General features: G+C 50.1%; 3 protein-coding genes across 4 annotated transcripts; 2 read left to right on the forward strand and 1 right to left on the reverse strand.

Moving 5' to 3' along the window:
* Positions 1 to 1,152: 1,152 nt before the first annotated feature.
* On the forward strand, positions 1,153 to 15,127 carry LOC6041570 (dynein heavy chain 6, axonemal). Its single transcript, XM_001850763.2, has 17 exons — positions 1,153 to 1,374; positions 1,434 to 1,604; positions 1,667 to 2,118; positions 2,182 to 2,611; positions 2,665 to 2,760; positions 2,819 to 3,124; positions 3,180 to 3,412; positions 3,469 to 5,314; positions 6,383 to 7,659; positions 7,781 to 8,378; positions 8,435 to 8,835; positions 8,899 to 10,861; positions 10,919 to 11,060; positions 11,121 to 11,857; positions 11,913 to 12,179; positions 12,238 to 14,707; positions 14,783 to 15,127. Exons 1-17 carry the CDS (start codon positions 1,292 to 1,294, stop codon positions 15,125 to 15,127), a joined length of 11,817 nt encoding a protein of 3,938 aa, XP_001850815.2. The 5' UTR covers positions 1,153 to 1,291.
* On the reverse strand, positions 14,741 to 16,092 carry LOC6041571. 2 transcript variants are annotated; one of them, XM_038263409.1, is made up of 4 exons: positions 16,045 to 16,092; positions 15,765 to 15,998; positions 15,359 to 15,707; positions 14,741 to 15,288 (listed from the first exon to the last, which is right to left on the reverse strand). In XM_038263409.1, the coding sequence occupies exons 2-4, from the start codon at positions 15,955 to 15,957 to the stop codon at positions 15,180 to 15,182; spliced, it is 651 nt and encodes a 216-aa protein (XP_038119337.1). In that variant the 5' UTR covers positions 15,958 to 15,998; positions 16,045 to 16,092; the 3' UTR covers positions 14,741 to 15,179. The 2 variants fall into 2 exon arrangements, with proteins under 2 accessions (XP_038119337.1, XP_001850816.2); XM_001850764.2 differs by having other exon boundaries at positions 15,765 to 16,087.
* A 2,053-nt stretch (positions 16,093 to 18,145) lies between these two features.
* LOC6041572 (SURP and G-patch domain-containing protein 1) lies at positions 18,146 to 22,498 on the forward strand. Its single transcript, XM_038262246.1, has 7 exons — positions 18,146 to 18,558; positions 18,651 to 18,818; positions 18,882 to 19,189; positions 19,387 to 19,510; positions 19,953 to 21,767; positions 21,889 to 22,018; positions 22,109 to 22,498. Exons 1-7 carry the CDS (start codon positions 18,401 to 18,403, stop codon positions 22,133 to 22,135), a joined length of 2,730 nt encoding a protein of 909 aa, XP_038118174.1. The 5' UTR covers positions 18,146 to 18,400; the 3' UTR covers positions 22,136 to 22,498.
* Positions 22,499 to 23,355: the final 857 nt, after the last annotated feature.

Genomic DNA, 23,355 nt, shown 5'->3' on the forward strand with positions numbered 1-23,355 from the left:
TGGCGCCTCCGGATAAAGTCCGCACGCTTGGGGCAGCTGCGGTCCGTGGCTTCGTGGGCTCCAGAGCAGTTGGCACACCGCTTCGGCTCGGCTTCTTGGACTTTGCACTCGTCCGTCTTGTGGGGACCCCCACAGTTGTTGCACCTGCCTTTCAGTGGCAGTTTCTGGTCCCATGACCCAGCTGCAAACAGTTCCTGCACTGGGTCACGTTCGGCCGCTTGTTCCGGTACGCCTCCCACCGGATGATAGTGCTTGCCACAACTTTCACTGCAGAGAGCTTTTTCAGATTGGTGTATCCCTTGGGGAAGACCACAATGTACGGAGTTTCGTCCACGGTAGACTTTTCCTTCCGCTTGATGACATGCACCGCCAGCGCGTCCAGCTTCAGATCCCTCTTCAGCCGGTACTTGACCTCGTCCGGTTTCAGTTCATCAGGTAAACCACAAAGAACTACCCGATGATTTCGTTCGCTCCGCCGTTCGTGGGTGTAGAATTCCACTTTCTTCTTCTTCTTGAGGAGCTCTTGCAACTTGTCAAAATCTTTGACAGAGAAGCAGGTCACCTTGGTTCCAAATCGGGTTAGTTTGTAAATCGGGTTGAAACCAAATTTACAACTTTCCACTATTGCCACGAGCTTGTAAAAATCCGTGGTGTTCTTCACCGCCAAAGGTGGTTGCTTTTGTTTACCTGCCGACTGGCCGGGTGGTGGAACCGCCGGGGCGTCTCCTCCTCCTGCTGGGCTGGCATTGTTGTTGTTTTTGTTATCCGCTAGCGGGCTGAACTTGTTGTTGTTGAGCAGGGTCTTCTCAACTTTTTCTCCTTCGATGCCGATTCCATTGACCTCGCTGGACTTCTTCCGCTTCCGATTCCCGCGGACGGGACGAAAATCTTCCTCATCGGAGGATTCCTCCACCTCCATCTGTCATAAACTTCCAAGCACGCGAGATGACAACACGAGCAAAACACGTCTTAACTTGTCGCTGGTTGGCGACTGAGTGCACATCTAATATTCGTAGATACGAAAAAAAAAACAATAAAAAAAAAAACAAATAGTGCAACAGGTTATCAGCGCACGCAACAGATCACCACGTAACCGTTGGCGATGATCAACAGGTCACCACGTGTTGCACGCACCTTTAATACAAGCCTTCTCACGCTACGTATTTGCTCACACGTGGCGGCGTAACATAGCAAGCCGTTGCCACTGGCGCTGTCGTTAGGCCGTCTTTTGTTAGTTTTGCCAAACGCGTCCCCATCGGCGAAAAAATCGGCATTTTAAACACGAGACGAGATGGAAAAGCTACAGGATAAGCGGGTCAAGGTGAATTTCGCCAAACCAAAGGTTATCCTAAGGTCCAGCGGCAATCTCAACGAGTGAGTATGAGTTTGGTGGGTGGATTCAACCGAAAATTTACCGGGTTCACGCGTTTTAGTGAACGCAAGAAACGAATTGCGGCTCGCACCCAGAAGCTGAACAAGACGACGCCGGTGGACGTCGAGGAGCTCATCGAGAACCGGGTTAAGAATTTCAAGGACAACAGCTTCGTGTTCTTGACCTACGCGTACCCGAGGAGCAGCGAACGCTTCGGGCCGTACCTCTTTCTGTAAGGTAACTGTACCTTGAGATTATAGCATGACTTGAGTTGGGGTTTTTTTCTGATTCTAGCGAGGTCCCGTTCAGCAAGGTCGACAAACATGAATACTTCACGGCCAGTCGCCATGGGATCACCTACTGGAGCGATACGGAAAATCACTTTAGCCAGCTGAACGACTGGTTGGCCGACTATGGAAAGTACAAAACGCTGCTGCAGTTGAGTTTCTTCCGCAACTTTCGGTGCGCTAAAGCGTTCCGCCTGTGGCGCCGGAACATCCAGTGGACCAAGTACGAGAACGCCCGGCAGACGTTGGCGGGCAGTTTGTTCCTGGTCATGCCACGGTTGGCCAAAGCGCTGTTGTACATGCGCGAGCAGTACGTGGGGCTGGTGAACTTTCGGTTCTTTGACGTGTCCGTCGCGGAGAATTGGCACTTGCCGTACTTTGTGGAGACGCAGATGACCACTTTCGAGCAGGTTCGGGATTTGCTGATCAATTTGACGAAAAAGATGCGGGAGGTGCTGTGTAAGTATTGGCGGGTTGTGGTCCTTCGAAGCTTGTCGTAAGATGTTACGTGTCCCATTCTAGTTGATGCATGCTCCAATACTCTCATCGATCGTGGGTATTCACCTCAGGACGAAGCGTTGAGCTGTCCCAACAAGAAGAAGCTAAAGGACATTATGAGCTTCACGGAACGGGCCAACAAACGCAAGCTGTGCGCTCTGTTGTCCCGATTCCTGGGCTATGCCGACCATATGCTAATCAACCTGCTGCACCAAATCTTGAGCGAATCTTTCTGGAATCTGTCCAACGTATTTCGTGGGTTTAGTCAGGATCCAACGCAGGACAAGACACCGTTCATGACAATCGAGTTGCTGCTCCAGCCGAATACGATCGGGGTTGATCCGTCCAGGGATATTGCCGCCTCGTTTCTGGTGCAAATCTGTTCGATGGTCGTGGAGTGCACGCGGGGCGTTGAGCGGTTCCAGAGTGATCCGTACTTTACAATTTTTACAGAGTAGGTAACAAAAGATCGTGGGGACTTAACATTACTAACTGACTAGTTTGTAGACCAGTGATCATGGGGCGGAAAGAGGATCGCTTGTGCGGAAATCCACCGAGCTTCAACTTTATCATTGATAACGATTTAGATCTATCGAGAAACATGTAAGTAGAGCATCTCAACTATGTCATCCCAAAGCTCAAGCTAACACTCCCAAAACAGCGAGTTCATCCACCTGAGCATCAACGAAGCGTTCGACGCGGTGGAACAGTACATCGTGCAGTTTGACAAGATTCGGGAGAATTACCAGCAAGCGCTGCAAATGGACCGGAACTTGATTCGCGACGAGACGAACCTGAACAAGCTGAAGGCATTTTGCGAGCGTTACAACGCCGAGATGGCCGAGCTGGAAAACATCCAAGAGTCCAAACGGCTCGGTTTGCTGCAGGTCAAGCAGGCCACGTTCCGCGAGGAAATCATTCCGGTTTGCCAAGAGCTGCTGTCGGTGCTGGACGAAACGCTGCCAAAGTTTGTAACAGGTTGATAACGAAGAGTTGTTGTTCACGATTGTTTCTTTTTCCAGACTTGCCATGCAGAAGATCAACTACGTCGAGCAGAAGGGCGAAGAAATTTCGACCAAACTGCTGATCGTACCGGAGGAGACCAGTCAGTACATTTACTACTTTAACTTTCTCGAGATCTGTCATGAGCACGTGGAGAACTTGGAGAAGGAGTTGAACTACGCGTACGAGGCGTTGAAAATAATGAAGATCCATAAGGTGCCGTTCAGCGACGAGGACAAGGACAAATATCTTGGTTGAATGGTTGCCATCTTTCGAGTTCCACACTAAATAACGAGACCTTTCTTGCAGATATGGAGGAACTCATGGTTCAGATCAAGGACATTATGACCAACAAGCGATCGCAGAAGCAGGAGCTTATCAACAAGTTTGATCTGTGCTTGCAGACCGACATTGCCAAGATCTTCACCGAAATCGAAGACATCAGCGAGCTGGTTCTCAACGAGTGGCTGCTGGATGCGAATTCCGATCCGGTGCAGGTTCGCGACTGTCTAATAGACCTATCGGAACGCCTCACTTCGTGCCAGCGCAAAGCTCAAGAGTACAGAAAATACCAGAAAGAGTTCCGCCTTGAGGTGACCCGATTTGATAAGCTGACGCTTGTCATTAACGAGGTCAAGTTACGGCAGACTCTCTGGGACAGTGTCCAGCAGTGGAAGGAAAGTGTCGAGCTGTGGAACGAGATCAAGTTTTACGAGCTCAACGTGGAGGAGGTTGAGGCGATGAACACCAAAGTGCTGAAGAACTGCGCGATGCTCGATAAGAATTTGCCCAAGAACGAAATCATACCCAAACTGAAGCTCGATGCTGAAGAGTTTAAGGAGAAGATCCCTGTGTTGACTTATTTAAGAAATCCAGCTCTGAAAACTCGTCATTGGATCAAGATTGAGCAGATTTTAAACAAGAGAATCACAGGTGAAGAAGACATCTTTCTGCATACGTTCGAGGATGTGAACGCATTCGAAGAGGAAAATGCAAACGAACTGATGGAAGTCGCTAACATGGCCAGTGCCGAAGCCGGCCTGGAAACCCTGTTGAGTAAGGTCGAGAATGCATGGAAGGAGCTCGAGCTGACTGTCGTAAGTCACAGGGATGCACGTGATGTGTTCATACTGGCCGGCATTGACGACATCCAAACCGTGCTGGACGAGTCGAGCATAAATGTCAGCACGATAGCTGCTTCGAGACACGTTGGACCGATCAAACCGAAGGTCGAGGATTGGGCCCGACAGCTGGACCTATTTTCTCGTACTCTGGACGAGTGGATGCTCTGTCAACAGTCGTGGATCTACCTGGAAGCAATCTTCTCTGCTCCAGACATTCAACGCCAGCTACCGCACGAGACGCAAATGTTTCTGCAGGTCGACAAAAGCTGGAAGGATCTAATGCGACGTACCCAAAAGTCCCCTATGGCGTTGAGTGCGGTGACCGCGGAAGGAGTACTCGAACAGCTCCAGATCAGTAACGTTCTGCTGGAGAAGGTTACGCGTTGTTTGGAGGCTTATCTCGAAGTGAAACGAATGGCGTTCCCTAGATTCTACTTTCTGTCGAATGACGAACTGCTCGAGATCTTGGCCCAGACCAAGAATCCGCATGCAGTGCAGCCACACTTGAGGAAGTGCTTCGACGCGATCGCGCGGATCGAGTTTGGCAAGAAGAAGAACGAAAACGGAGAGTCCATCATGACGAACGACATCATCGCAATGATATCGCCGGAAGGTGAGCGACTCACGTTCGGCGTCGGACTAAAGGCCAGAGGAGCCGTCGAAGATTGGCTGTCGAAGGTCGAAGAGGCAATGTTCCTCGCGGTCAAGAGATACATGCGACTCGGGTATCGCTGCTACCCTACGAAGGATCGCTCCTTCTGGATGCAGGAACATCCCAACCAGATCGTGCTGACCGTTTCTCAGCAGCAGTGGTGCGCCGATGTCCATGCCGTATTCGGGGGTAAGAAGAACATCACCAAGAAGATGAAGGAGTACAGGGACAAACTGATGAAGAATCTGTCAATATTGGCTTCGATTGCAAGAACCAACATCTCAAAGCTGGTCCGTAAGGTTCTGTGCGCTCTGATTACGATCGATGTCCACGCTATGGATTCGATTTGCCAGCTGGTTGACAAGAAGATAACCTCAGCGTAAGTCAACTTTTTTTTTCTCTTTTTGTAACATCAACCTTTAACTTGGAGCGTTTGGTACGGTAAGTCCACGCATCCTTTCTCCCCTGTGAAATGTGATCCGTTCTCAGAATCCTCTCTGCGGTAAACACAAATACCAATTAGGGGAAATCTACCCATTTTAATCCTAATAAGCGGTCGTGTTTGAATGATGCTGGATAATCTAGAGTCTCCCTTGAATTTTACTAAAACCAAGTACACCAACGAGTAGAGCAAGTTTTTGTGAACATTTCTGTTTATTTTCACTTTCACTAAAAGTTATTCTATTTCTTTACCAAGCATTGGGCCACGCCCATTTGTCTAATATCGGCTTAGTTCTTTTTTCTTCCAACACTCTGTCGAGTGTTGCCATTTGCGCTGACAGTTCAAACGAACACTCACGAAAAGTGGCATTTATAGGGAAAGTTTCCTGGCATCGCTGGCTGTGCTGCTGGTGGTGTTGACGGCCAGCCTTTGTTCTTATTTGCCTTCGTCTCTCGCTCGGTTTTCTTCAGCCTTCGAGTGGAATGCAAAATGAAAATTGAAACGTCAAACGACTTGGCGCGTTTGTTTTTTTGATGGCGCTGGCTAATTTATTACATTTTTCGGGATTATTCTTCAATTGAGTGCCTTAATAATGATCAAAAGAACATGTTGCCGGTAGTTGGAAGCAATTTCATATCTTAAGCGCCGTGAAAAAGTAAGCGAAAGTGAAAAGTTAATTTTGGCGATATTCATTAAGCGTTTGAGGGATTCTCGTGTGTGTCACTGTGTGTGCCAACAAAATGATGAGAAGTGGTCTCGCAAAATACAAATTATGATCAAAAGTGCATTAAATGTGATCTTTTTGGCCAGTAAGTGGCATACATTTGCGTGCTTACTCGAGGCGGTGCTGTTGCTGGTAAGTTTATAGCCCAAATAGTATTTTTGGAGCTTTAATCGAGCATCAAACTCTCCATATGACGAAGATAGGTTTTTGATTGGAAAGGGTAGATTTCCCCTAGATTAGATTAGATTGTAACATCAACCTTTAACTTGAATCACTTTCAGCACCGACTTTGAGTGGTTAAAGATGCTTCGGTACTACTGGATCGCTGAAAACGACACGGTGGAAACCAAGATGGCGTCTGCTAATCTACCCTACTTTTACGAATACCTTGGAGCTGGTGGAGTTCTGGTGATCACGCCGCTGACAGACCGTTGCTATCTCTGTTTGATGGGAGCTCTGCAGATGGACCTGGGTGGAGCACCCGCAGGACCGGCAGGAACGGGGAAAACGGAAACAACCAAAGACCTGGCCAAAGCTCTCGCTATTCAGTGCGTGGTGTTCAACTGTTCCGACGGTTTGGACTACAAGATGATGGGTCGGTTCTTCACCGGTCTAGCACAGTCGGGCGCGTGGTGCTGCTTTGACGAGTTCAACCGAATCGACATTGAAGTGCTGTCCGTAATTGCGCAACAGCTGATCACGATCCGGAACGCCAAGGCGATGAAAATGAAGCGGTTCCTGTTTGAGGGTCGTGAAATTCTTCTAAAACCGTCCTGTGCAGCGTTCATCACAATGAATCCCGGTTACGCGGGAAGAACGGAACTACCGGACAATCTGAAAGCTCTTTTCCGTCCCATTTCGATGATGGTTCCCGACTATGCGTTGATTGCGGAGGTCATTCTCTACTCGGAAGGGTTTGAAGCGTCCAAGGTACTTGCCAAAAAGATGGTTCAGATGTACAAGCTGTGCAGTGAACAGCTCAGCCAGCAAGATCACTACGACTTTGGAATGCGCGCGGTAAAAAGTGTGTTGGTGATGGCCGGAGCTCTCAAACGTGCCTCTCCAAACCAATCGGAAGATATTACGCTGATCTGTGCCTTGCGTGACTCAAACTTGCCCAAATTCCTGGCCAACGACGCCATTCTGTTCAAAGGAATCCTCGGCGACCTTTTCCCGGGTGTCGAGCTGCCAGAGCCCGAGCGCGGAAATCTGCAAACTGCGATTGAAACATGTCTGAGACAAAACAACCTGCAAACCGTGCCGGAACTGGTGCTTAAAACCCTCCAACTTTACGAAACAATGGTCGTACGGTGGGGTGTGATGCTGGTCGGTCCTACCGGCAGTGGCAAGACCAGCGTACTTCACACGTTGGCTTGCGCGCTGGAGAAACTGTATCAGGACATGGTCGAGGGACCGTACTACAGGCCGGTCAACATCCAAACACTGAACCCGAAGGCAATCAGCCTGGATGAACTGTACGGGTTTGTGAACCTGGCCACGATGGAGTGGAAGGACGGTCTGCTGGGGCTCGCCATCCGAGCGGCTGTGAACGTGCTGGGTAAGACTTTGTTTTTTGTTTGTTTTGGTATTAGTTTTGATGCTCGAAATCTACATGCCGACAAGGCAGGCGCCGTTACTGGTCAGGATCTGAAGATTAACATAATTTCATCCCCATACAGAGGAAGAACACCAATGGATTGTATGCGACGGTCCGGTGGATGCCGTCTGGATCGAGAATCTCAACACCGTGCTAGATGACAACAAGATGCTGTGTCTGGCCAACTCGGAACGCATCAAGCTGACCAGCTGGGTGCACATGGTTTTCGAAGTGCAGGATCTGGCCCAAGCCTCTCCAGCGACGGTTTCCCGCTGCGGAATGGTTTACCTCGATCCACTCCATCTGGGGTGGTCTCCGTTGATAGCGTCGTGGCTGGAAAGCGTCGAGGAGCAGTATCTGGATCTGGACCTGAAGGAGCACATTGAGCTACTCTTCAAGCAGTACTACGACGACATGATCAAGTACATCAACCGAAAGTGTCGCTGGAGCATTCACCAGGTGAACATCAGCAAGCTGACGATGATGACCCGGTTGATGGTGCTGCTGCTGAAATCTAGCCAAAGTATCAACCTGATGGAACGTGGAGACGCCAAAAGCTACATTTGTAAGCTGTTCACGTGGTGCATTTTGTGGTCTTTCGGTGGGAACTTACTGGACGAGTCGAAGGTTGGATTCGAGAAGTTTATGCGGTCAATATTCAGCGAAAGCGATACGGCACTGTGAGTATTGGTTTTGTGTAAGATCGCTGTATGAACTGACTAGTAAACGATTCCAGACTACCCGAAGGTTCCCTCTGGGACTACCGGATCAATACGGCGGCAAAAAATTGGGAGAAATGGGCTGCGATTCACCCGCAGTTTGACTACAATCCGAACATTGCGTACTTTGACCTGCTCGTGCCAACGCTAGACACTACCAAGTACGGTTACGTTGCGGAAATGTTGTTCCGGGACCAGTACCCGGTTCTGTTCACCGGTGACACCGGCGTTGGTAAATCTGTTTTGGCGCGAGATATTCTAAAGAAACTGATGAAAGAGAATGTGATTCCGATCTTTGTTAACTTTTCCGCCCAATCCGAGAGCATCCGGACGCAGGAAATCATCGAATCTAGACTGGAACGTCGAAAGAAGACCCTGCTCGGGGCTCCGATCAACAAGAAGATTATTATTTTTGTTGGTGAGTGTAAACGTGCTACTTCTTTTCGCTTTCTCTAAGCACTTACTCGATCTCTGCTTCCAGACGACGTCAACATGCCCAAGCTGGACGTGTACGGCAGTCAGCCGCCGATTGAGCTGTTGCGGCAGTTCCTGGACTTTCAGGGTGTGTACGATCGGGACAAAATGTACTGGAAGAGTATCGTCGATGTCACGCTGGGAGCTGCTTGTGCCCCACCCGGTGGTGGCCGGAACACGCTGACGCCTCGATTCATCCGTCACTTTGCGCTGCTTTCGTTGCCGACTCCGAACAGTGACACGCTGAAGACGATCTTCAAAGCGATACTGACGGGATTCTTGGCTGACTTTAGCATGGCGATACGTCCGCTGGCGGATCCCATCATCGAGGCCGCTGTGGCCGTTTACGAGCGCATCTCGGAGGAGTTGCTCCCGACTCCGAAAAAGTCGCATTACGTGTTCAACCTGCGCGATCTTTCAAAGTGCATTCAGGGTGTGCTGCAGGCGGACGCTTCGTCCTACGTGAATCCGATACAGATGTTGCGACTGTTTTACCACGAGTCGTCGAGAATTTTCTACGATCGCTTGGTGTGCCAAGAGGACAAGTCTTACTTCAAGCAGCTGCTGCAGGACTGCTGCGAGAAGTACTTTGAAACGACGGTGGTTCACCAGGATGAGACGGTTTTGTTTGGAGACTTTATGATATTTGGTCAACCGTCGGAAGATCGCGTGTACGAAGAGATCAAAGACTCCAAAAAGCTTAAGAACATCCTGGTGGACTACCTCGAGGACTACAACTCGATGGGCAGCAAGGAGATGAACCTGGTGTTCTTTACGGATGCAATCGAGCACATTGTCCGGCTGGCGCGGTTGCTTCGCTCGGAGCGGAGTAACGGACTGCTGGTCGGAGTGTCCGGCATGGGCAAGCAGAGTCTGTCCCGACTGGCGGCACACATCAACGGGTATCAGTGCAATCAGATCGCCTTGAGACGAGGATACGATCATGCTTGCTTCCACGAAGATCTGCGCAAAATTTACTGGGTAGCGGGAATTCTGAACAAACCGATCGTGTTTCTTATAACCGACACGCAGATTGTGCGCGAAGAGTTTATGGAGGACATCAACAACATTCTGAACTCGGGGGAGGTTCCCAACCTATTTGAGGCTGATGAGTACGAGAAGATCATTCTGAACGCACGGCAGGCTTGCATCGAAAGTGGTTACGCCGATACGACTCGGGATGGAATTTTTGAGTTTTTCATCAAACGTGTCCGCGCCAATCTGCACGTGGTTCTTTGTATGAGCCCGGTGGGAGATACGTTCCGAAGACGATGCCGGATGTTTCCGTCGTTGGTGAACTGCTGCACGATCGATTGGTTCGTCAAGTGGCCTGCCGAAGCGCTGCTCTCGGTAGCAATGGGATCGCTGAAGGAAGTCGCCGAGAACGATGTTCAGTGCAAACATTTGGCCCAGACCTGTGTGCTGATGCACGAGAGTGTCGAAAGTATTTCGGAGAGATTCTACAGGGAAATGCGACGCCATTACTACACCACTCCAAGCAGCTACCTGCAGCTGTTGAATCAGTACCGTGTCCTGGTCAACAAGCGAATCGAGATCATTCTTCAGAAGAAGGATCGCATCGCGAACGGACTGAGCAAGATCCTGGAGACGAACCTGGTTGTGGCGGAAATGGGCGAAGAGCTGAAGCAGTTTGTTCCCATCCTGGAGGAGAAGTCGAGAAACATGAAGGACCTGCTGACAAAGCTGGACAAGGACAACGTGATCGCCGAGGGCGTTAAACGAAGCGTAGGCAAAGACGAAGCCGAGGCCAAAGTCAAAGCCGCAGAAACGCAGGAGATTGCCGACGAGGCGGCTAAAGATTTGGAGATTGTGATGCCAACGCTGCAAGCGGCACAGGACGCTCTGAAGGCGCTCAACAAAAACGACATCAACGAGTTGCGTGTGTTTCAGAAACCTCCTAAGCTGGTGCAGTTTGTGATGGAAGCCGTGCTGATTCTACTGGGCGCCAAGTGAGTATCTGAAGGATCGTAGCAAAGCTTATTCCTACGAACAATTTTGAATTTCAGAACCGACTGGAATTCGGCAAAGGTCGTCATGGCAGACGTAAATTTCCTGAAGAAGCTTGAAGACTACGATAAAGAGCACATTTCGGATGCAATGTTGAAGAAACTAAAGACTTACGTCGAGCACAAGGATTTCCAACCTGCGGTACAAAAAGGATCCAGCAAAAGGTAGGCCGTTTTAATATTGACTTCCCATCTATTTCAGACCATCGAAAAGGTGTCCAAAGTGGCGAAATCAATGTGTCTCTGGGTGATTGCCGTGGAGCGATTTGCCAAAGTGTACCGCGTTGTCGAGCCCAAGATATTGCGCCAAAAAGCCGCCGAGGACGAGCTGAATCAGGTGATGAAGCTGCTAAAGTCAAAGCAGAACGAACTGGCCGAAATCGAGGCGAAAATTTTGATCCTGATGTCCAACCTGGACGAAAAGAAGCGCGAGATGAAGGTTCTTCAGGATCACAACGATCTGACGGCGGCTCGGCTCAACCGAGCAGGTCGGCTGACGTCGGCCCTCGCGGACGAGGAGATTCGTTGGCGCGACACGGTCCAGGAGCTGACCGCGGAACAGTTTGCCGTTTCCGGTGACGTGCTGGTGGCGTCGGCGTACGTGGCGTATTTGGGCGCCTTCCCGATGAGCTATCGGCGGGAGTTGTCCGAGATGTGGGTGGAAAAGTGCCGCAGCTTGAACATTCCCAGCAGCGAGAGCTTCAATTTGATGAAGATCCTGGGCGATTCATTCCAGATTAGGGAGTGGAACATGTTTGGACTGCCGCGGGACGAGATTTCCATTGAGAATGCGATTATTTCGACGCAGGGCGGCCGGTGGCCGTTGATGATTGATCCCCAGGAGCAGGCGAACCGGTGGGTGAGAAGCATGGAGGCCGCGAACGAGCTGCGGATCATAAAGCTGACCGATGCCAACATGATGCGGATATTGGAGATTTGGTGAGTTCAAATTACGCTAGTACAAAGACATTTTTAAGACCATTTTTGTTTCCAGCATCCGACAGGGCACCCCGATGCTCATCGAGGATCTGCAGGAAACGCTCGACCCGGTGCTGGAATCGGTTCTGCTGAAGCGCGTCTTCATCCAGAACGGTCGCCTCATGATCAAGCTGGGCGACGTGGACGTCGATTACGACACCAACTTCCGGCTGTACATGACCACGAAGCTGGCGAATCCGCACTTTCTGCCGGAAATCTGCATCCAGGTTAGCTTGGTCAACTTCCAGGTGTCTCGTAGCGGGCTGGAGGATCAGCTTCTCGCGTAAGTGATTGCTTCTGCTCGTTGTAGATGTTTTGATAGAACACTTGTAATTTCACAGGGACATTATCAAAATCGAGCTGCCCGAGATGGAGAAGCAACGCAGCGATCTGATCGTCCGCATCAACGCAGACAAGCAGCAGCTGCTGCTGCTCGAGGACAAGGTTCTCAAGCTGCTGTACAGCTCCAAGGGAAACATTCTGGACGACGAAGAGCTGGTGGATGCGCTGAACGAGTCCAAGGAAACGTCGATCATCATCGCCGATCGGTTGATCGAGACGGAGAAGACGGAAATGGCGATCGCCGCAACGCGCGAAAAATACCGCGTACTCGCGTCACGTGGCGCAGTGTTGTACTTTGTGGTGTCATCGCTGGCGGAAATCGATCCCATGTATCAGTTCAGCTTGCGGTACTTTTCGCACGTGTACTGCTCGGTGATTGCGAAACCGCACGCCAAGATGGAACTTCCGGAGCGGTTGGCCACGCTGCAGGAGGACGTGACGTTTACGGTGTTTTCGAACATTTCGCGGGGCTTGCTGGAGAAGCACAAGCTGATTTATGGCTTCTTGCTGGCGGTGGCGATTTGTAAGGAGTGCGATGAGATAAACGACGATCAGCTGAACTTTATCCTGAAGGGCCCGAGCAGTAGGAACTTTTCGCTGGAAGACAAACCAGCGTACGCGACGGATAACCAGTGGTACAGCTGTCGGTTTCTAGAGGAGCATTTCCCTTGTTTTGCCAAGTTGTCCGCGAGTTTGCGCGAATCGATCGACGTTGAGATTCAAGACTACAAGGAAGATTTGTCACCCGCTCCGAAACCGGTTGGATCATCAAAGAGCTGGAACCAGCTGCTCAGTGCATCGGAGAAGCTGATGTTGATAGCGGCACTAAAGGAGGAGAGTCTCGTCATTGGAGTGACCGAGTTCATTCGGCTCAAGCTGGGCAAACAGTTTACGGAACCACCCAAGAACACCACGCTGCCATCGCTGTACGAGGACATTTCCGCAACGACTCCTCTCGTCTTTGTCCTGTCTCCGGGTTCGGACCCGATGACGGCGCTGATCAAATTTGCCCAGGACAAAGAGTACGCGGAAAAGCTGCACTCAATCTCGCTCGGACAGGGACAAGGTCCGGCCGCGGAAGCCCTCATCAAGAGCGGAACTAAACATGGCCACTGGATCTTTCTGCAAAACTGTCACCTCGCCACGTCCTGGATGGAATCGATGGAGAAGATTGTGAACAACATAGCCATGGGCGTTGAGTCGACCCACGAAGGTTTCCGGCTGTTTTTGTCCTCGATGCCGGTCAAGACGTTCCCGATAAGCGTGCTGCAGAACTCGGTCAAGGTGACGAACGAACCGCCGAAAGGATTGCGCGCCAACTTGGTCCGCTCGCTGAACGATCTCGACGTGGGCAGTTTCGAGTTTCACGTGCTTGGCCAGCAGTGGCGAAGCATGATCTTTGGGTTGTGCATGTTCCACGGGATCATTCTGGAGCGACGCAAGTTTGGACCGCTCGGGTGGAACATTTCGTACGAGTTTAACGAGAGCGATCGAGCGTGCGCACTGAAAACGTTGGACATTTACTGCGATCGGGAGTCTCCCGGGGCGATTCCGTGGGATGCGCTGGAATATATCAACGGTGAGATTACGTACGGAGGACGGGTGACGGACAGCTGGGATCAGCGCTGTTTGAGATCCATTTTGAAGCTCTTTTCGTCGGAAGCGGTCCTGTCGGCGGACTACCAGTACAGCGAAAGTGGCCGGTACTATTGTCCGCAGTCACGATCGCTGGAAGATTACAAAGGGTACGCAAACACTTTGTCGATCCACGATCCGCCCGAGGTGTTTGGAATGCACGAGAACGCCAACATTATTTTCAACCGGAACGAGACCAGATTCTTTGTGGACACGCTGCTAAACAGCATGAGCGGTGGAGACGCGATGGGCGAGGCAGCGTTGGCGGCCATGGATAAACTGTGTTTGGACAAGATTCAGAGCATTCGAGCAGCGATCGTGCGGAACATTGACAGCGATAACCCTTACCCGGACTTGATGAAGCGAGACAGTCGCAACCGAATCCCTTCTCTAACGACGGTCCTGCTGCAGGAAATCGATCGTTTCGACAAGCTGCTTGCCGTCATTCACAGCAATCTGAACGACTTGGAGAAGGCCATCCAGGGCTTTGTGGTCATGTCGGAGAGCTTGGAAACGATCTATCGTGCGTTCATCAACAATCAGGTCCCCCAGCTATGGCACAGCAAAGGCTTCCTGTCGACCAAGTCTTTGGGCAGTTGGATCTTTGATTTTCAGCAACGCATCGAGTACGTCCAATCTTGGTTCAACGACGGACTTCCGATTTCGTCCTGGCTTTGCGGTCTCTTTTTCCCGCAATCCTTCCTCACCGGCACGCTACAGACGTACTCGCGAAAGAACAACATTCCCATCGACACGCTGCGGTTCGACTTTGACATTATGAACTGCACACTAAACCAGCAGGTCATCTACGAGCGAAGAATTCGCGGCCAAAAGGTGGGGATGTCATCGGTTTAGAAACGCTTCAGATTAAAAAACTCCTAATGCTATATTTTTTCCTCACAATCACAGAGCAACTCGCTGTTTGAAGACCTAAAGGTACCGGACTACGGAATACTGATCCACGGCCTGTTCATCGAAGCTGGCCGTTGGGACCTGCGTGAGGGCGGCCTGTGTGACCCGAAGGTGGGCGAGCTGATTTCGCGACTTCCGGTGGTTTGGTTGAAGCCGTGCGTAGAGTTGGAGCAAGGACGTCGCTACGAGGCGCCCCTCTACAAGACTAGCGTCCGAGCCGGCGTCCTGTCCACCACGGGCCATTCAACCAACTTTGTGCTGTCCGTTCTGCTGGACACGCGGAAGCCGCAGGACTATTGGATCTTGCGCGGAACAGCTCTGGTTACGCTAATTACTGACTAAAGTGAGCGGTGCTCTAACGCACTCTCGGACAACTTATCAACTAAAACTTACATTATTTCAGGCTAAGCAAACTGTCGATGTTGGCTTCGACCTCCTTCACTGCCTTGACCGCGTGTGCCGTGCTGGTGATGACTTCGTGAATCATCACTTTTTGAATCGTTCTATGAGAAGAAGAAAGCAATAGTTTTTTTTTAATAGCATTTACAACTTGATCAATAAATCCCATCTTACTCAGCCTTAATCTGGAGCGCCTTGCTCTCCGCGTTCTTCGTCTCGACGTTGTTGCGCTGGTACGGCCCTGTTCGCATCTCGGCGCACAGGTTCATAAAGTGAATCTTGCGGTTCTTGAGCTTCAGCAGCTTCTCCGAGAGCGCCCGCTTCTCGGCTTCCAGTTCGAGCACCTCGCTGTGCTGCTTGTACGGGGCCGCTCCGAGGGCGGCGGCGTCCAGATTGTTGTCGGTCAGTTTGCGCAGCTTTTGGATCGCCGGCTGGGCCAGTTCCACGATTTTGGACTCGACGAACCGGTTCAGCGCCACTCGGTCGTGGTAGGTCAGTTCGACGTGGCGGAGGTGGTCCAGACCTGGGTTTGGAAGTTGATTGAATAGCGGAATCTTCTGATGAAAATGCAACAACTCACCCAAAGGCAACGGTCCATCGAACTGGTAAAGACTGAGCAGGGCACGGTTTTCAACGGAAAGTGGCGCATTTTGGTACTTTAGAATGTTTACAATAAGATCGGTTTTGTACAGCTTCAGTAGCTCATTTTTAAGCTCTTCCGAGTAGGAAGCGTTCAAATCAATGTGGCTCTGAGATAATTTTGTGTCGTTCATAATTGAGAGATTTTTTTTTTGAAATATAATGAACTAAAAATGTAATTTCTTTGCGGTGTCAGTTGACGTCTAAGACCGTTTAAAAATGTAATTTACCACTGGAACGTGCAACGATTTTTCAACGTTCGGTTTGTTTTGATTTGACGTTACGCGAGGAGCAAACAAAACGCCGAGGGGTACACGGATGGTGAATCAGTTCGTAATCGTGCATTACAATTTTAGAAAAAAAGGTACAGAGCGGATTCGTTAATTCGAATTTGCTACTTTGAAAAAACGAAACTATTGGCACTACGCCCCCCGGGGCATGGCCTTCCTCTAACGTAGGATTTCTGCTCCAGCGCCTCTGACGAGACAGGAGAAACCGGGACCGACGTTTTACTTCACCATCCGATAGAAGCTCAGTGGATAAGGCGGGAATCGAACCCGCGTCTCATAGTATCATCGGGATCGGCAGCCGAAGCCGCTACCCCTGCGCCACGAGACCCACTTGCTACTTTGAATGTCCACTAATTCGAATGATCGCTTATTCGTATTCGAATTAAAAATCACTGAACCGTCAAAATCAATTGTAAAATTAATGTTGACTTCTTAACTCCACTGTTCGGTAATATGGTCCTAAACTGCCCACCATTGAAAAAACGGCTAATATCCACTTTTGACAAAAACGAGATATTAGCACCAGGTGATATAGGATGTTCCAACGCATCTTCTGGAACTTGAATTTTGCTGAAATAGTGTTTGGACTTGGCTGCCGATGCGAAAAACCAATCGGCTAATATGCCACTCCTATGGGAAATCGCCTTGACGCAGATTTTGTGACAAACACTAAAACGCGTTTTTCTCGGAATACTTGATTTGGCATAATAGCCGAATTTTCAATTATGGGCAGTAAAGCCCTATGTAATTTTTTATTTACACCGTTAAAAACACGATTAAAAACAATTAAAAACTGTTTCTGATAACTTTTTTTTTGTAGAAAAATAAGCTTTATCGTTTTAAACAATAATATCACAAATTCAAGCTTCATTTAGGACCCAATTTTCGAATATGATTGTTTGACAGATTAAAGGGCCGCCGTCGACTTTTGTTGAGACTGGGAAGCTTGGCATTTACCAGCAACAGAACCGGTACCAACCTGGAGGCTCACTACTGTCAGCGTGCTTGACAAGAGATCCGACGTCAACAGCATCAACAAGCCTACGTCAGCATCCCAGTTTTCTGGTGTCATTTGGATTTGTGAACTCGTACAATACAGTCTAATTCGTATCGTTTGTTAACTACCTGGTCCTTTTACTTCCTTCTCCGGTAGCCAAACTATGCGAATTTTCTCCGATACAACAGCTTTCTAGTCAGAAATTTACCAACACATTCAAAGTATATTTTGGGAGTTTGTTTGCATCAGTTTTTCTACCTCTTTCTAGCGAAAGTTTTTTGTCGTGCGACTTCCATCTTTGTTTTTTTTGACTGACTGCCCGTAAAAAAGTAAATAAATTCAAATTCGAATTTGTCGGCCTACATATTTCGTGGGGGTGTGGCAGCTCGAGCTCGATCATTCACAGTGAGAATTTCGGCTAGAGCCTCGAGTCGATTTAGGATCGATCTCGTGCCAAATCGACTCGAAGCTCGAGCCAAAATTCTCACTGGGTTGTTTGCATTAGGACACTGTGATGAGGAGTTCGTCATTCATGGGTTAATTTTTTTTTCATCGGGCTAGAAAGCCTTATAAGCGTATTTGGATTCGCTTATTTGAATCATTTACTAGTTGATTTGAGCTCAAAAATATATTTTCAAAGATTGTTACACTCAACCCCCGGTGGTTGGTCACTTTTTCGTTTGACAGTTTTTTAGTTTGTACCCCGTTAGTTGGTCAAAGTCAAACTAAAAAGTGACGAACTGTCACTTTTTACACGGCGCTCACGCACACTTTCAAAACAAAAGTTTGGTAGTGTGTGTGAACTCCGTGTAAAAGGGGTGTCAAACTTAAACGTGACCCCGTTCGTTTGACAACAGTTGGTGTCAAACCATCGGGGTTTGAGTGTATTGGAAAATTGTCTTTTTGACCAAACAAGTAAAATTTACCCTATCCCTGATTACATTTCTTTATCGGTCCATCCACCAACCCCTCGCCCGGCAACAACAAACTGCACTTCTGTCATCATCATCATCATCATCGCCTGTCAGGTGCGGCCAAAAGCGCAACTGCAACGGTGGGAGCAGCAGCTGTCAAAGTTTTTCGATTCTTCAAGTCGTCCGTGTCATCGCTTGTGTAAAATCTGGCCGATTTTTCCTCAATTTTGAGTGTTTAAAACCGCCTTCCCCAGCTGCATTTACCGCGGGTCAGCTTGACCGCACCCTGCCGGAACCGGATCGCGTGTGTGCAGTGCCGCCCGCGTGGCGCAACTTGGCTAAGCTGGACCGACAGGAAAACAAACTAGGACACAGGATGCCTCGGGTAAACTTTACCCGCACGGACCGGATAGCGCAGATGAGCAAGCAGGAGCAGATTATCGCCCAGAAGCGGCAGCAGATTCTGGAAAAGCAACGCACCCTGCAGATGGCCAAGCAGATCGCGGCCGAGGCCAGTAAGGCCAGCGCTCCCACGTAAGCTGTTGTTCTTCGGCACCACGCAGAGATTGCATCGTCAGCTTATGTAATTGAGGCTTTTGTTTACTGTCTTGTTTTGTAACTTTCAGCGGCGCCGAGGAAGAACAGGGCGCGGACAGTTCGGGTGCGCTCAAGTTGCCGTTTTCCAACGATGGTTCCTTTCTGGAGAACTTTAAGAAGCTGAGCGAAAAGTTTGCCAAAACCTCCGAAGATGGAACGACGAAGCGGGCGGCCGAGGAGGAGGCCGCTTCCACTAGGTACTGTTGTGGCGTAAAACTTTGGCAATATGCAAACTAACATTACTTTCTCCCCCTTTCCAGCGAGAAAAAGTTCAAACCAGACGAAGCCACCGCCGTGGCGATACTGCCCCCTCCTCCACCGCCTCTGCCTCCCCCGTCGGTGCCAATGATGGCACCGACGTCAGCGTACGCCGCCTACGGGCAACCGCCGCATATGATGGCCTACCAGCCGGACATGATGGCCGTGCAAGTTCAACCGCCAATGATGGCCGTCGAACAGCAGCAGCAGCAGCAGCAAAGCTATCCGGGACCGTCGTCGTCACTGCCACCTCCGCCACCGCAACCGCCCGTGCTGGAACAGGTGCCCGAAGTCGGGGCCAACTGTAAAGGTTAGTAACCCCTTAGTAGAATCGCTCTTGGGATAGCGACGCGCCTGGAGTTGACCTCTTGGATGATGTTTGAAAGTTTGCTAAATTCTAAGTTTCGCTAATATAACAGAGGTCCACTCCAGTGCCCGTTCCGCCTATCGCCACGCCCTCTCACACGACGCAAGGTCTATGTTCTTTTAGTTATAATTTTTGTATAGTACTTTCAGAGAATGATAAATTACCAACAACAGTTGAAGAGTTAGTTGAATTGGTTGCCGATATCGGTGATGTTTATGAAGAAAAATTAAGTTCACGTAAAAATGAGTTGCATCCATCGCTTTGGTAATTGTTTTACTTATCCTACTCATTACTCACTACTACCCTACACTCTTCCATGTATGATCTCAACTACTACTACTACCGCGCTACAACGGCTGGAAGAGGCACCCCGGCGACCGGTTCGCAGGATATCACGAACAAATGACGAAGAAGAAGAAGAAGAAGAGATGATACACACGCGGGGTTCAGCAGACGAAGCAAACGGCGTGAGACGAGCGGTTTGGTTGTTTTGCGTGTTGGATTTTGAATTATAGTTTTAAAACTGATAACGCGCAAAACGGCTGAACCAAGCGTGCGCGCGCGCTCGCCTCTCCGTGTTCTTCCGATGCTTTGTAATCACCTTCAATCTAAACTGTGTTTCTCTCTCTCTGTGTGTGTTGTAGTTGGGAGAATGAGTTTTGTTTTCATAACTATTCCGTTCCTTCTTTTCGTTGGTTGCGTGCAGGTTCTTGTTTGAGAAACAGTCCGACGCTTACAGAAACTATCGGCACATGATCGTAGCCAAGTTGTTCAAGACGGCGGGCCTGGTGGGTCACGAGCTGCCATCGATTCAGCAGCCGGCGGCGTCGGATGACTCCAAGTACGACCCGGCCGACGTGCTGGACGATACCAACGAGCTGGAGGATCAGCACCAGAACCCGGACCAGCAGCAGCAGTTCAACGACGGCGAGCCCATCCAGATGCAGCCCAACTATTATGGGGACGAGCGTCACTTTTACGACGACAAGTCGACGACGGAGACCGATTCCGACACGGAGTACGTGCGGGAGGCTCGCAAGCGCAACTTGAAGAATCTGAAGCACAAAACGATGAACGCGGGGAATGCGCGCGAGGACCAGAGCAGTTCCGACTCTGACGATGACTTTCGTGACTCGCCAGACAGCAAGTCGGAGGGGCGTGGGGGAGGCGCCGGCGGAGGTGCAGGTGGGGATGGGGACAAGGGAAACGGAAGTGGGAGCGGAGGACGGGGCGGAAGGCAGAAGCAGCGCAAAAAGTCCCGCTGGGGAGATCAGTCGGAGAGCGTGGAAACGACCGACATGACGGGGGAAGGTCAGGGATTTACAGAGGACGGAGGTTGTGGCGGCATGCAGGACGAACAGCAGCAGTTGTTTCACCAGAGTTCGCGATCGAACCCGGGGTTTCTTCAGTTCGTGTTCCAAAACTACGGCACCGTTGAGGTGAGCCCCGAGGCGTGGAAGCTTGCCGAGGAGCACTTCCGGATTCGACTGCTGTACGAGGACATGTCCGATAAGATTCAGCGGCACGAGCGGTACACGAGCAATCGGTTGATGAACGATCCCAACGGAGGTCCGGTCGATGTGGAGGAGGATCGTCGCATGAATACGGACAAGATGAAAGCTGTGCTGTTGTGGATCAACGAGATTACCAAGCTGTACGAGCGCTGCCAGCCGTCCAACCTGCGAGACTTTCTTATGCGCGACGAGTTTGAGAGCTTTTTGGACAAGTTTCAAACCAACGAGAACGATCGCTTTCCAAACTTTGAGGAGTACAAAAAGTTCAAACTAGAGCAGGCCAAAATCGTGTCGACGACTTCACGCGGCGAATACAGTTCGTCGGATTCGACGGCGCAGCAAAACGCAGCCGGCCAATTGATGAACGATCACGCCAAACGACGTAAAAGCCGCTGGGGAGATCAAGTGCCGATCAAGACCATGCCAAATCCGGCGGCGGCGACCAACCAACCTGCCGCGTCCTCCTCTTCCAGCACGCCGAAGCTGATGGCCGTTAACAACCGTACCGATCCGGCGCTGCTGGCTTACGTGCGGCAAAACTTTGGCTCCACCAACCTCTCGGAAGAGGACTGGAAAAAGGCCGAGGACCACTACAAAATCAACCTGCTGTACCAGGACATGCTGCGGAAGCGCCAGGAGATTGACCGGTTGGCCGCCAGTGGCAAGTTCAAGTACGAGTACGACTCGGACGAGGACGTAACGGGCGGAACCTGGGAGCACAAACTGCGCTCGCAAGAAATGGAAGCGACCCAGCTGTGGGCGAACGAGCTGACGAAAAAGTCCGAGGGAAAGCACCACATCGGCGACTTTTTGCCCCCGGAGGAGCTGCGCAAGTTCATGGAGAAATACGACGCACAAAAAAACAACCGCCAGCCCAACCTCAGCGACTACAAGGAATACAAGCTAAAGGAGGACAACGTCGGCTTCCAGATGCTGCAAAAACTCGGCTGGAAGGAGGGCCAAGGACTGGGCGCAGATGGCAGCGGCATCGTCGATCCAATTAACAAGTAAATTCCGCGCGGATTTACCACGCGGCGAGATGTCATCGATAATGTGTTTGACTAATCTCACGTCTCGTCCCTTTTCCCTCCCTTCTCTCTACCCCCCCCTCATCCACCCCCCTTTCAGAGCATCCCAGCGTGATAACAACCAGGGCCTGGGCGTGGCCGCCGGAGATAATCCCGAGGTAGACGATAACGAGTACGACCAATATCGCAAACGTATGATGCTTGCGTACAGATTTCGACCAAATCCGTTGGTAAGTCTTGCTGAACGCACACACACACACGTCAGTTCCCACGCGTTAATTCCATCCTTCTCTCTCTGCCCCCTTTTCCACCAAACGCAGAATAATCCCCGCCGGGCGTATTATTGAAAATTCAATCAATATGTTGCACCGACACCCATCCCGGCCCAACACACGCCACGCAATCCACAACAACCGGACATTGGCGGTGAAGCAAACGCAGTTATTAAAAATAATAATCTTGTCGCGTAATGGGTGCGATCGCGCCGACGTGCCCAATTAAACAGCGCGCTTTTAATTGATTTCGAGTGAGAGAAGCGGAGTGCCACCAGGCCGGTTTCGGGGACTTGCTGACTTTTTTTTTGCTGGCGGGCGCGCGACGTACAGAGGGGGCATTCGTTCAAGACTTGCTGCTACTCCAATTTGCTTCACTGCAAAGTAAGCTAATCATCTTCTAGTTAATTCGAATAAATGTTGATACAGTGGAATCAATCCGTTTGTGTTCTTGTGTGATGAAAGTGTTGAGAAAGTCCATCTTATGTTAGAAAATGTATTAACAACAATCTGAACAGAATTGTTGTTGGTTAGTCACTAACATGGGGTCCAGGTACTTAGCCGAATGGTTAAGCGATCTGCCTTTCAAGCAGACGATCAGGGATCGAATTTCGGCCGGTCACCTCGCCACAGATTTTTCGGTGGCAACTTGATACTCGGTAATTAATTACCGCACACACACACATGCCGCTCCCCCCACTACAATAATTAGCGGTGGATGAGTGGGGAATGGACGGGAAGATGACCAACCAACCAAACCACAACGCGTGAAGGGAAGGAAGGAAGACTCTTCCAACAGGACCCCCAGGAGATCATCAACATCCATCAAGATAAAGAACAATACATCGCGGATCTATAAATAGACGCTCGGCTCCTTGATGGCAAGGCCGATTGAGCCAGTTAGGGAAGAGGTGTGCAAAACCACTCTTTTTTAGGAGCCGCTCATTTTCGTTCGCGTATTAAAAAGATCCGGTCTTTTGAACGGCTCTTTCGCTCTTTTTCAAAATTTGATGAAAAGGTTTTGCCTTCCTCACCTTACTGAGGAAAGGCTATAAAATCACTCGAAAACTGAACTTCTCAATTAGACCTCCTAGACCCACCTTCATGTATACCTATCGACTCAGAATCGAATTCTGAGCAAATGTCTGTGTGTGTGTAGGGATGTGGGCATGTGCACCAAAAAATATGCACTCGATTATCTCAGCACTGGCTTAACCGATTTGGACCGTTTTGGTCTCATTCGATTCGTCTTGGGGTCCCATAAGTCCCTATTGAAAATTATGAAGTTTAGTAAA

Source organism: Culex quinquefasciatus, chromosome 3 (assembly GCF_015732765.1).
Source record: "Culex quinquefasciatus strain JHB chromosome 3, VPISU_Cqui_1.0_pri_paternal, whole genome shotgun sequence".
Classification (NCBI taxonomy): domain Eukaryota; kingdom Metazoa; phylum Arthropoda; class Insecta; order Diptera; family Culicidae; genus Culex; species Culex quinquefasciatus.

What these genes read in the sequence shown, in the direction of transcription:
- LOC6041570 (XM_001850763.2), top strand. Translation starts at nt 1,292, where the DNA reads ATGGAAAAGCTACAGGATAAGCGGGTCAAGGTGAATTTCGCCAAACCA. An exon ending in ACAAGGATTTCCAACCTGCG is followed by an intron (nt 11,061 to 11,120) that starts GTACAAAAAGGA and finishes CATCTATTTCAG; the next exon opens with ACCATCGAAAAGGTGTCCAA. An exon ending in CTGGAGGATCAGCTTCTCGC is followed by an intron (nt 12,180 to 12,237) that starts GTAAGTGATTGC and finishes GTAATTTCACAG; the next exon opens with GGACATTATCAAAATCGAGC.
- LOC6041571 (XM_038263409.1), bottom strand. Translation starts at nt 15,957, where the DNA reads ATGAACGACACAAAATTATCTCAGAGCCACATTGATTTGAACGCTTCC. An exon ending in CGATGGACCGTTGCCTTTGG is followed by an intron (nt 15,708 to 15,764) that starts GTGAGTTGTTGC and finishes TTCCAAACCCAG; the next exon opens with GTCTGGACCACCTCCGCCAC. An exon ending in GCGCTCCAGATTAAGGCTGA is followed by an intron (nt 15,289 to 15,358) that starts GTAAGATGGGAT and finishes TTCTTCTCATAG; the next exon opens with AACGATTCAAAAAGTGATGA.
- LOC6041572 (XM_038262246.1), top strand. Translation starts at nt 18,401, where the DNA reads ATGCCTCGGGTAAACTTTACCCGCACGGACCGGATAGCGCAGATGAGC. An exon ending in GAGTTGCATCCATCGCTTTG is followed by an intron (nt 19,511 to 19,952) that starts GTAATTGTTTTA and finishes GGTTGCGTGCAG; the next exon opens with GTTCTTGTTTGAGAAACAGT. An exon ending in GATTTCGACCAAATCCGTTG is followed by an intron (nt 22,019 to 22,108) that starts GTAAGTCTTGCT and finishes CACCAAACGCAG; the next exon opens with AATAATCCCCGCCGGGCGTA.